The 12,121-nt window shown below is 37.2% G+C and overlaps 1 protein-coding gene across 1 annotated transcript in view; it reads right to left on the reverse strand.

The window, feature by feature from the left end:
- The window catches only part of LOC107288161 (AF4/FMR2 family member 3-like), a gene marked incomplete at its 3' end in the record, with an annotated part of 256,331 nt that overhangs the window by 82,384 nt on the left and 161,826 nt on the right, over positions 1-12,121 (reverse strand). The window contains exon 9 of the mRNA XM_029284284.1: positions 9,544-9,580. Coding sequence (XP_029140117.1) covers positions 9,544-9,580 — 37 coding nt within the window. The remainder of the gene's footprint in view (positions 1-9,543; positions 9,581-12,121) is intronic.

Here is a 12,121-nt window from a genome sequence, read left to right on the forward strand (position 1 = left end):
CTACAATAAATAAATTGGAATCATTGATTTTCTTGCTTTCTTTCTTAAATACCATAAAGACAATCCCTTTGTACTCTTCGGTTCATTACATAAAAAACCTTCTTAGCAAAATATTCTAAGCACAATAAGTACAATAATGTCAAAGTAATCATATTGGGAGAAATGTGTGCAATGTGATTGATCAAATCAGGATTGTGCTGGAAGTTTGAAATGTTCTGTGAAGTCATGGATTTGCCCCAATTCATATCGTGTGAAGTCATTTCAGAAAGGTATCATCAAAAGGAATGTAGATGGTGATAAGGTCCAGAAGAGGCATGTATAATCAAAAGTTCCAATCTCTCTCAAATGACTTGCAGTTATCCGGGAGTCTCATTAAAATAAATGGGTCTTTTGTCTAATAGGGTTAGATAAAATTTCACTACCAGTATATAAGAATGGTATGTTCAAATTTTAATCCAGTGTTTCTATTATGCATGTATTTGTTAGCCATCTATGCCTCACTTATACAATATAGGCAGCCATATAATTTAAAAAATATTTTTACAAAATATTTAGACTTCTTCAGCTGAGATTATCCCTGAGAAAGTTGAAATCTGGTGTGACTACACATTTTGAAATGGCTAGGAAAATGATTGTTTGAAACATTTTAATATATGCTGGGAATTTTTTTAAAGTACAGGGTGCCCCACATATACATTTCTCTGTAAATGTATAATTACTTATCTATTTGAAATTCAACAAATAAGCAGAAAAGTCAAACAGCAAACCAGAGTCTTAAGTGGTTTTCCATAAAATGAACCATCTATAAAATGAACCAAACAGTGCAGAACAAATTCCTGCTTGTCTATGCTTCCCCTAAAGAGGAAAAATTATTTCCAGAGCTAGTTCTATAGCATTCATAATTGCAGAGGGTACAGAGAACAGAGTGAATGGTATAATTTCAGGAGACAGGCAGTTGCATTTATCCTACTGAGAAATAATTCTTAAATGAGATTCAATCTTAAATTTCTCATTTCTTATGAAATGCCTTGCATTATAAAATTACTGGCTCCTGAAATATTTACCTGCACCCAGTGCTAGGATCTCAAAAAAGCGTGAAATCTCAATGTTTATTCTGAGAAATACATAGGGAATATGCATATTTACTACACCTAACTGATTCCTGCCAAACCAGGCAGAAGCAACAAAGTGTCTCTAGATACCTCCCTGGTGCAGACTGTCTGGTCCATCAACTTAAAAATATTTTTTAAAAAGAACTAAAAAGGAAGCACACTCCCTTCTCGTATCCATATATTTAGAATAAGCAATGCCTTTGGGTACTACAAAGGTCCCAGTGGAACAACAGAGATCATCCTGGAGGGCTACTTTGCTCTTAGGTAAATTGATGTTTTGCAATTGCTCTGCCCATTGGGAAAAACCACTTTGTGAATAGAAAGCAATTGTATAAGTGCATCCAACACAAGCTTGCAAAATTTCAAATGAGTACCTAGCTTACAAAGGTTGTCTACCTATGTTCTAAACCACATTGCATTAAATATTACTGAGATGTAGTTAGCATGTTCCCTTTCTTCTTCTGGTGCCCAGTTCATAAGAGGTGCTCACAATCAAGAAAGTTAGATTTTCATTGTCTTATTAACTAGTATTATTGAAATAGAAAGATGGAGTAGGTAGAAGGGAGAGAGAGAAGGGTGAATGATAGAAAATTTGACAATTACCAAAAATAAGATGCAGTCGTATATATTTTTTTTGCCTCCAAAAGAGGCAGTAGGTCTTACTTTCAGGGGATGTCTTATTTTTCCTCCAATACCTGCCTCGCCTTGCAGTGGCGGCACCAACAGCCCCATCCAGCAGGACCTTGCATGGCCGCTGGACCACTTCTGTGACCGCTTGCAGTCGCTCATGGCAGGTCACATAGCCTACCGTGCCATGCCATCGCCACAGGTGAGGCAAGGTAGGGAGGGGGTGGAGCTGCCCCAGCATCCCACAGGCATCCAAACTCTTTTCACCCAGAAGGAGACTGGAACCTTTGTCTGCTTGGAAATGGGGCACTTGGAAATGGAGCAATTTGCCTGCCTCCCCCCGCCTTTGCACTGTATTTACCTGCGCTGTTTCCAAAGGGCCGGCAGGCTACTGCTGCCGCAGGACACCATTCGTCCCCATGTGCTTGCCGCCGCTTGTGCTGGCTACGCCCACCCCCCGGGCTTATTTTTGGGGTAGGGCTTATATTAGGCCCACCCCAAAAAATCAGGCTAGGGCTTGTTTTCGGAGGGGGTCTTATTTTGGGGAAAACATAGTAAATACATATACTTTGGCATCCCATTTATCTCTAAGCTTTTTTGGAAGTTATTTGATCTTCTTGTTAATTGTCTGTTTATGCATAGGGGGTTGGCTAGCATTTTTCTGATAAAGAATAGTATGCTATATTAGCATAGATAGCCCTCGATTTACAACAGTTCATTAAGTGACCGTTCGAAGTTACAACAGCAGGGGAAAAATGACTTATGACCATTTTTCACACTTCTGACCATTGCAGCATCCCCATGGTCATGTGACGTACATTTGAATGTACAACTGACTCATATTTTTTTAAATGTTTTATTAATTTTCTAATTTTACAATCATAAGTACTTAATAAACAATGTGTTGTCTGGGTCCATTGGTAATTCAGTGGTACATATTAACTTTCTCAATCTAGTTCCAATACTACACCATCCAGTGCTTCCTTGGTCCTCTCTTCTTCCAGTGGTATGCATTTTTCCACACTGGGCAAATACAATTCTTGTTATTGTTAATATATATATAATTAAATATAGACATCTTCATCACATTTTTTTAGTATTGTACATAATATCGATAGTGTCAGTTTATAATATCTTTTTTAGCCAAAACATATCTCAATTGCATTTGCATTTAAAATCCATTTGTTCAATCAATATGCTGTTTTTCTCACTTTTTAAAAATTTTAATTTCCCCTCAATGTTCAAAGTATCTCTATCGTTTATAATTTTCTCATAATAAATTATATCTGAGTAACCAAAAGCTTCCTTTATTCAAACCCTTTTAAAATTTTCATATTTCCTATCTCATAACAAAATATAATATTCAAGTTACAAATCCTATTCTTCTAATTATAATACTTTTATGTCTAACAGTTATCTATTTTCTTAACCATATTCAAACATCTGTTTAATAGTATAATATCCCATATAATAGGCCAAAACCTCTATTTTCTTCAGTCTTACTCTAGTTTTCTTCCTTTGCCAAATAACTTTCCAAGTCAGTACATTTGAATCATCAAGTAATTCTTTCTCTGTTTTTGTATAGATTGTTTGGAATGAGGAAAATAATTTAATTGAAGTATTTTTGGAAGAACGTTCAACCCATTTATATTAATTAAACAGCCTCCATCTTTCTCCTTCAGTTTTTTTCATTTCTTGTTTTTCAATATTCAGCATTTCTCCTAACAGTTTTACTATCAGTTTGATCAGTTCTTCTTCCTTATCCTCGAATGTGTTCTGAGATCTTGACAAGTAAGATATCTTTTTTATTTCTGGTGTTACCACTGCATCTTCTAATTTTTCATTTGTCTGTATCTGTCTGTAATTCCTTCCTTTAGGTCCTCCATATTTAGATCCATTTCTTCTAATTTTCCTGTTTTCTGGGTTACTAGTTCCTTCTTTGTAGTCATTGTCTGGATTTTAAATTTAGATTAGAAAATTGTTCATTTATCTCATTTGCGTTATTTTTAGTCTCATCATGAAATAAAACAATTGTCTGTTGGATTGATTTCAACATAGAAAGAATTTCTTTCTGAGATTCATTAACATTTTCTTGTTAATATATCAAGCTGGGAGCTTTGGATACAGGTGTTAAAGATGATTTTTTTTACCATTTGAAGCTAAGTATGGAACACTCATTTTGTTTTTGTATGTAGTCTTTATAGTCCAATAGGACCCCCAACACAGATAAGCAGCGCAAGAGTTTTTTTCTTTTTCCCAGCTATAGTATTCAAAAGTAAAAGTTTCCAAGGACAACCAAAGTCTTATCTGAGTCTGGGCTTCAAGCCAAATTTCTTTAATAATAAATTGTAGTGCCATAGTTCTCCACTAGATGTCATTAACGCCATCTTCCAGCTTTTTAAATCCAAACTTATATTACAAACTTTTCCAAGTCTCTTTTCTAAAAAAAGTCTCAAAAATACTTTTAGTTCCCAAATTTCAAAGCTATATATTTCAGGGGTGTCAAACTGCCGCCCACCCCATTGTCAGCAATGGCAAAACGGGCCCGATATGTTGTGCGACGTCACGAGTTTGACACCCCTGATATATCTGTATTGGTTCCAAATTAATCTTGTAATTTTCCCTGTTTTCCCCCAAGCAATTAGTTTGCCGCTTTTCTTTTCCTGAGGGAATGGGACGGAATTTCCCCTACCCTCTCTCATCAAGGAGGATTCTTTGCTTTAGGCGTTTTTTTTCCGGTAAAAAATCTTAAAATCTAAAGAGAGGATATAGTCTCACCCAGTTCCATCCACGTTGCTCAAAAGTTGCTCCTTAATGCTTATTTTCTTCAGTTGTCAGCAGCTTCTGACTGGCCACAGAAGTGTAGCCAGTCTTTCCCCTGCCGGTTTGGCCGCCCCTTCACGATCAACGAGGATCCCCTCCTTCTTCGTCACCTCTCCAGGGTGACTTTCAACCCTTTTTAGGGTCCCTAGCGGGACGAAATTGAATGCAGAAGGTGGAGCCCCTCTCTTCCTGCGCCTGTTACGCCACAATGCCTAACCGCATATTTATGATGGTTACAGGGTCCTGGGGTCATGTGATCACCTTTTACAACCTTGTGACAAGTAAAGTCAATGGAAAACCAGATTCACTTAAACAACCATGTTACTAATTTAACAGTTGCAGTGATTCACTGAACAAATGTGGCAAGAAAAGGTATAAAATGGGGCAAAACTCACTTAACAAATTTCTCATTTAGCAACCTATGTTTTGGGCTCAATTATGGTCTTAAGTTGAGGACTACCTGTATTGTATTTTGAAAACTAGCATCCTTTTTCTGGGGTTCTGTTACATTGGGATGGCTGAACAGAAATAAGAATCATTAACTCATTCCTTTAAACTAAACATGCTACACCTGAACCAAAAAGTTAACTATAGATTGTGAAATAATGTATGTTCTAGCTTATTTGAATAATTAGTTGTTAAAATCATATTTGCAATTTAAGGTTCAGATATTGTAATAAGTTTGGTCAACTGAAAATTGAAACAAGTTTTTGCAATGTTTTTCACAACCGTTTTAGTCAGAACATGAGACTGTAGAAATCCAAAGGTTGCTCACTTTTGCAAAGCTAAAATTATAATTATGTTTAAGTGTAGCCCATGTTGTATTTACTCATTCCTTCCCCTAATTTGTTGCAAACTAAAGGAAGTTTTTCTCTTTCTATATATTATTTGTTTAGTTTTCATCAAAGAAAGCTCACATTCCAAAGTAATTCAATACTGAATTTCTTCACCATGTTTATTTATATGTGCAGAACTGAGCAGCCACCTGATACTTGAAATGCTGTATAAATGAAAGAAATTATCCCAAAATCAAGAATAGGTAATCTATGCTCAAGTTACTTGCTAAATGGCCTTGTGCATAACTTGCTGTGTCAGAAATACCTTTGACCTCACATACAAGGAGGAGAATCATTTCAAACATTATTTCATAAATTCTGGGAACTGAAATTGATAAGTGAAGCAATTTGGAGACCAGAACCACAATTTAAAATCTGTTAGAGGTTGTGAGTAATAATAGGTTGAAAAGAGAAGGGGAAAAATACAAAGTCTCTGTAGCAACACCCTTTTGCCATTTCTCAGAATCATATGGTTTTTCTTATTTTTCTTTATCATCAGTGAAGATTATTAGCCAGGTACAAATCTCTTTGCATGTAAATCATTCATAAAAAGCTTTGTTCCCCTATTCAGAGTAACTATGTCCCTCTTTATTCTCTGTGTGTGTGTGTGTGTGTCTCTCTTCCTCCCTCCCTCCCTCCCTCCCTCCCTCTCCTTTGTGTTCTTCATAATAATATCAAATGCTTGCTGGCAATTAAACTGCTCTGCACCACATTGCATTTTCTCAAGTGTTTTTGTTTCCCTGACCATTTTTCAGAAATATGCTAACCCACAGTAAAAAGAATGGCTCCTAACATGTTTATGTATGCTTAGCTTGCTCAGCAGATAGCCCGTCTCACAAAAGAATTCTTTGCAACAGAGAGGCCATATAGTTTTATAACATCTACATGGACCTAAATTACTATTGTTTATATGGATATGCGTATGAGAAAATGAGAAAGACTGAATTTATAAACCTTGTGCATTCATGTCAACACAATAAGTTGGTTTCCAATGTAAGTTAACCCCACAGAACAAACTGTATCTGTTTCTTCCTCTCTTGTGCCTCCATAAAACTTCTATAAAAGTCAAAGTTATCCTAAACAATATGAAAAAAGCTATTGCTTGGAGTATAGAAGATTATACAAATTGGATCTCAGGATAGTTCATATACAATAAACCTTCCATATTCCTATTCTCCAGAAGATCCATGATCATCTGGACAAGCTGTGCGCGGGGAGAGCATTAAGTACCTCCAGGACAGGGATGGAAGCTTCAGTAAACTTGTTCAAATTAAATTATCTTAGGATCGAGTTCTCTATGTTAGGAAGCTACATTGATTAAAGAAATATAATATTATTAACATCTTTTATTCCCATAATGGTGAATGTCAGCACAGCAAGGCAGATTAGACTAAGAAACTAATACCATATGGGTCCAAATTATTATTATTTAAATATGTTTTATTGATTTTTAAGATAATCACCTTAATATTTGGTAAACAGCGTGTTGTCTGGGTTAGTATTTAAAAAACAATTAATAACAATTAATTTCTACAATTCTATAGTCCATATAATGGCTTTGCTTGATTTTCTCTTCTTCCAATAAAATTCTCTTTTGCCAACTTTAAATTAATACAGTTCTTATTATTTTAATTAAATATAGACATTTTTCTCATGTTTCTGCAAATAATAACCACAGCAATATAAAGTTTCTTTTCTAATTGCCTCATCATAGATCCTGTTTACAGAATTCTTATTTAAATTTCCCCCCCACAATATTCAAAGCATTCTTACTGGTTAAGATTTTCTCGAAATTAGTTACACTTAAGTATTTAAGTCTTTTTTCTCATACAAGCCATCCCAACACTTTTACATTTCTCATGTCTTAAAAAAGGGGGAAAACAGATAAAACATTTCTTTTATATAAACCATCCCAACATTTTTATATTTCTCATATCAAAACCAAAACACAAAGGAAAAAAGTAAGAAAAAACACTATGTTACTTGGGGGGGTTCATCCCTCTTAAACTAATCTTCATTTATATCCAAAATCTTTCTAGTTTTTAACCATATTCAAACAGATGTTTAATTTTTAAATATTCCCTCTGGTAAATCCCATCATCTAATTTCTTAATTCTCACTTTTGCCTCTTTTTTTTTGCCAAACATCTTTCCTGATCAATATGCTTCGCTGAATCAAAGAATCTTTCCATAATCTTAAAATTGTTGTTGCAGGTACAAAAGGCAAAACAGGTAAGATGTTTTTATAGGAAGATTTCGCCCCTTCATATTCATTGAGAATCTTTTCCTTTCTTTCTTTCTTGATTATATTTATCATTTTTTGTCTCTCAAGTTCTCGTAGTTCTCCTGGCAGAATCCATTTTGTCAAATCTTTTTTCTTGTCCTCAAACTTATTTTGTAATCTTAGGGTATAAGTTACCTTTTCCATGACCAGTATTTCCTATACAGTTTTTTCCATCTGAGTTAAGTCATACTTTCTTCTATTGTTAAGTTCCATCTTGAAATCTCTTTCTTCTGTCTCGTATTCAGTTGTCTGTTTTTTCTGCTCACTCTCTGTTTTTATTTTCTGAGAATTTTTGTGTTGTAAAGTTAAATTGGAGATGTGTTCATTTATATTTTCAAGTTATTTTTAATTTACTCATGGTTTGAGATCATTGTTGTTTGGATTAGTTGCAACATAGCATAGATCTTCTTGAAAGCATTTGTTTTTTCTTGGTATATTCTTTCTGCAGATCTCTGGTTTTCCATGATAGCTAAAAATCAGGGTTTTCCTTTCTCTGCAAACAGCTTTAGAGTCACAGTTGAGTTGGTATTTGTAATCCAGAAAGGTCAATTCTTTTTTTTTTAGAGTTTATAATTCTCACTTTGTAGAAAGCCCAAAAGGTTTTCTTCTTTTTTATCACAGCTGTTCTCCGTTATTAAGACACTGAAGATCACCAAAACCAAATTATCTTTTCCTGGGCTTTGCCAGTCCCTGTAATAAAGCAACTGCTGTTGTATATTTTCATCCACCACTAGATGTCAGCACCAGTCAGTAATAGACAATTGTTTACTTCTATTTTCATGATTTAAAAGGAAAATCTTAACAGATTCCACCGATTTCAAACTTATCCAAATTAAGTCTTATATTCATTTCATTTCAGTATATTTCTGTTTCCCCTGAAAAATTTAAATCTCTCTCCTTCTCACTTTCAGAGGCTTTTTGCTTCTTGGGGTCCCCCCCCAGGAAATCAATTTTCAAGTAGAAGAGAGAAAATCACTGTTCTTACCCAGTTCCAAACACATTGTTTACAGTCAGCTTAAAGTAGTGCTTTTGGGCTTTGACTGCTTATAGCTTAGGCTAGATTCTGAAGTTAAGCTAGCCTTTCACCTGCTGGTTTCTGGAGGGCTTTTCCCAAACCGGTTGGATTGACCGCCGTCTCTTCACAATCAGCGGGACTTCCTTCATTCTTTGTTGCCTCTATGGGGCGACTTCAGGCCCATTTAGGGTCCCCTGGCAGGCAGAAATCAACTGTAGAGTGCAGAGCCCCGCAATCCCTCAGCTGCTGCACTACTGCGCAAAACCAGAAGCCCAGGTCAGAATTATTCTTATTATAATAGCTATAGTAATAGAATTTTGCAAGTCTGAATGTGTTTCCCCTCCTTCTCTTTATATACATGCAAATTAGAAAGGGGCTTCTCTGAAAAGTGTCTCTCAAGTTATTTTCTTGGCTTAGCTTAAGCCTCTCTTATCTGACCACTACCTTAGTACCTGTTCTCCCTCCTGTCCTTCAAGGCCTTTCCCTGTGCCCTCTAGAGTAAAACATAACAGGAATTTTGGAGATGTCACTGCAGGAGAATAGAAGATATAATGAATATAGAGAACATATTGCCATTGTTTCAGAAAATAATCTTCAAATATCTCATAAAAGCCAGAGCATTTATCTCAAGTTAAAATACATATATCTAATTTAATTTTTGGAGACCAGAACTACAATTTAAAAGTTGGTAGAGGTTGGATCAAAAGGATTTCCAGTAAAAAAAAACCAGTAATGGCCACATTCAAAATATATCAAACAGTTTTTTCCCTTGCCAATTTATATTATGGTATATTCAACCTATCATGATTTCCATTAAATGCAACTGTGAAGTGAAAATTATTCTTACTTTGATTGCTGTGTCCTGTAGAAACATGCTGGGAGTCCTAAAGAACAAAGACATGGAATTGATAATTAAAAACATGGAATGGTACAGTGACAATAGTTTGACACACATGATAGAAAGAGTAATTCTACTGTACAGAGTATTTGGACCACTCTTTTTTTATCCCTAGCAACAAAGAGACTATGTACATCTTGATAATTTCTTTGAATATTCTTAGGCAGAATTTCATCCATGCTAGAAACACATCAGGGTTTTCCTCCTCTGATCCATTGCTGAAGACAACTGATATATGAGAGAGGTCCTCATCTAAGAAGAAAACTCCAAAAATCACTTCCAAAACAATCAAGCACTCCAGCTGCCACTTTATTGCTTCTCCAAATGATAATATACAAAGTATATTGTATTTTCCCAGAAATATGTAAGAGTTTACAAGGTTATACAAGTAGTAATTATAACCATGGTCAGGGGCTCATGGATTTCAACTCCCGGAATTCCTGAGCCAGCCATGCTGAGGGAAAGGGAGAGATTTCTAAGCTGAGCCATGCTGGCTCAGGAATTCTGGGAGTTGAAGTCTACGAGCCATAAAAGAGCCAAGGTTGCCTACCCCTGACCATGGTGGATTACTATATACTAGAGGAAATTGTTCTAACTGAGCACCATCTGTGGAAAGAACCCAGTTCCCTGAATATCATGTAGCAGAATTATGGGAATGCTAAATTAGTCACAATTGTACAGGCGAGTGATTGCTGACTGCACAATAGCATTTAGCTTGGATCATGATGACAGTAGCTTTAACTGAGCACTGAGCAACTCACATAAACTATGCAGGCTATTTTGTAACTTAATAAATTAAGCTGTGAGTGAGTTCACATGGTTTGGGAAATGCTTGGGGCACCATGAAGCAAGTTTGGGAATCTCTGCCTTATGCTACTCTTTGCAAATTTCTGCCTTGGTAATTGATCCATAGGTCTGATCTACAACGCAATCTCCACAATAGAAAACACAGAATTTATTCCTTCCTTATTCATTTCCTGGGTTAACCCCCTAGAACAGGGGTGTCCAAACTTTTTTCAAAGAGGGCCAGATTGGATGAAGTGAACGTGCTGGAGGGCCGAACATTTTTCCGAACATTCTTTGAACCATTACAATTAAATGCAAATGAATTATTTTATGCCAAGTTAATTCAAATGGCATACTTTTCATTTCATAACATTAAGATCAACTGACAGCTGGAATATCAAGTCCCAAAAGAAGATAAGCAAAACATTTAGTAATATCTAAAAAAAACCTGTTGGAAATGTTATTTATGCAAATCAGATGCAAGGCATTTCTTAAGGTCTTAAGATGGAAATGCCATGTATCCCCACATCACAATCTGTAATTTATGCTATTATAAATGTAGTCAAACTGAGAATGTAATTGGTAAGTGTTGTGTCCTGAGCCTGCAAAAGCAGGCTCGGGACGTTGCAAGAGTCCCGGGCATTTGCAAAATCTGCCCGGGACCAGACTGAGTGGCGCCGGCCTTGCGCGCATGCGCAAGGCGGGAAAAGACCGCCTTATGATTGGTTGGATTTGCCCGGGGATCAGAAGGTAGAAATAGAGGCCTGCGTGCCTCTGCTCGGGTTGTTCGTAGATTGGAAGCAGAGAATAAAGACTTGTTAGAAATGCTTCGTCTCAAGCGCCATTATTCTCCGGACATAACACTGGCGACGAGGATGGGATTCAGTCTATACAGCTAGGGAAGCTTGAAGACTCACCCAAAGAAGTCCGGAAGAGGAAAACGGCGTGGAAGTCAACGTTATCCTGCCAGTACGAAATCGCTGGAGGGTGCGTGCGGCTGAAGAAGACTCTGATCCTCGATCATGGCGAAAGTTGGGCGTTTAGCGGAATTCGACGTCTCTCACCCCGGGATCTTATGTTGCAAGAGTCGAGACTTACTTCTGCGTAAACCAGATAAGGGAGGAAGGCTTAAAGGCTGCCACAATGTTGTGCGTTTGTGGGCAAGACGCCTTTGAGATCGCCGAGAACCTAATCACCCCGGCCTCGCTGGAAACGGTGTCATACTCCGATCTGAAGAAAGTTTTAAAGGAACACTTCCAGCCCAAGGAATCTGTCATGGCTTGGAGGCACACATTTCAACAGAGGGATCAGCGAGCTGGGGAATCAGCAAAAGAATACATTGCGGCTTTGAAAAGAGCAGCTAAACCGTGTGATTTCGAGGACTTAGAGGAAAGACTGCGTGATCGTTTTGTGTGCGGACTGAGGAACACAGACTTACAGCAGAGACTGTTCGCCAGGGAAGATGTCTCTTTCCAAGATGCTCTGCAAGAGGTTTCAGCAGAAGAAGCTGCAGGTGGGGCGGTCAAGAACATGCAGCCTAAGCGAAGCGCTCCAGAGACCGCCACCATCCACAAGAAAGACGTGCGAGAGGATTCGGAAGAAGATCCTGAAGAAGAGGTGGACAAGCTTTACCAAGCAGCTGGGAGGAGGTCCAAAGATCGTCAGGACAAGGGCCCAGCTGAGCTTCGTTGCCTCGGATGCGGTGGATGCCACAAGCGAGCGGAATGTCGGTTCCGTTCCG

The sequence above is a fragment of the Protobothrops mucrosquamatus genome, unplaced genomic scaffold (assembly GCF_001527695.2).
Source record: "Protobothrops mucrosquamatus isolate PMUCROS unplaced genomic scaffold, P.Mucros_1.0 scaffold490, whole genome shotgun sequence".
NCBI lineage: Eukaryota > Metazoa > Chordata > Lepidosauria > Squamata > Viperidae > Protobothrops > Protobothrops mucrosquamatus.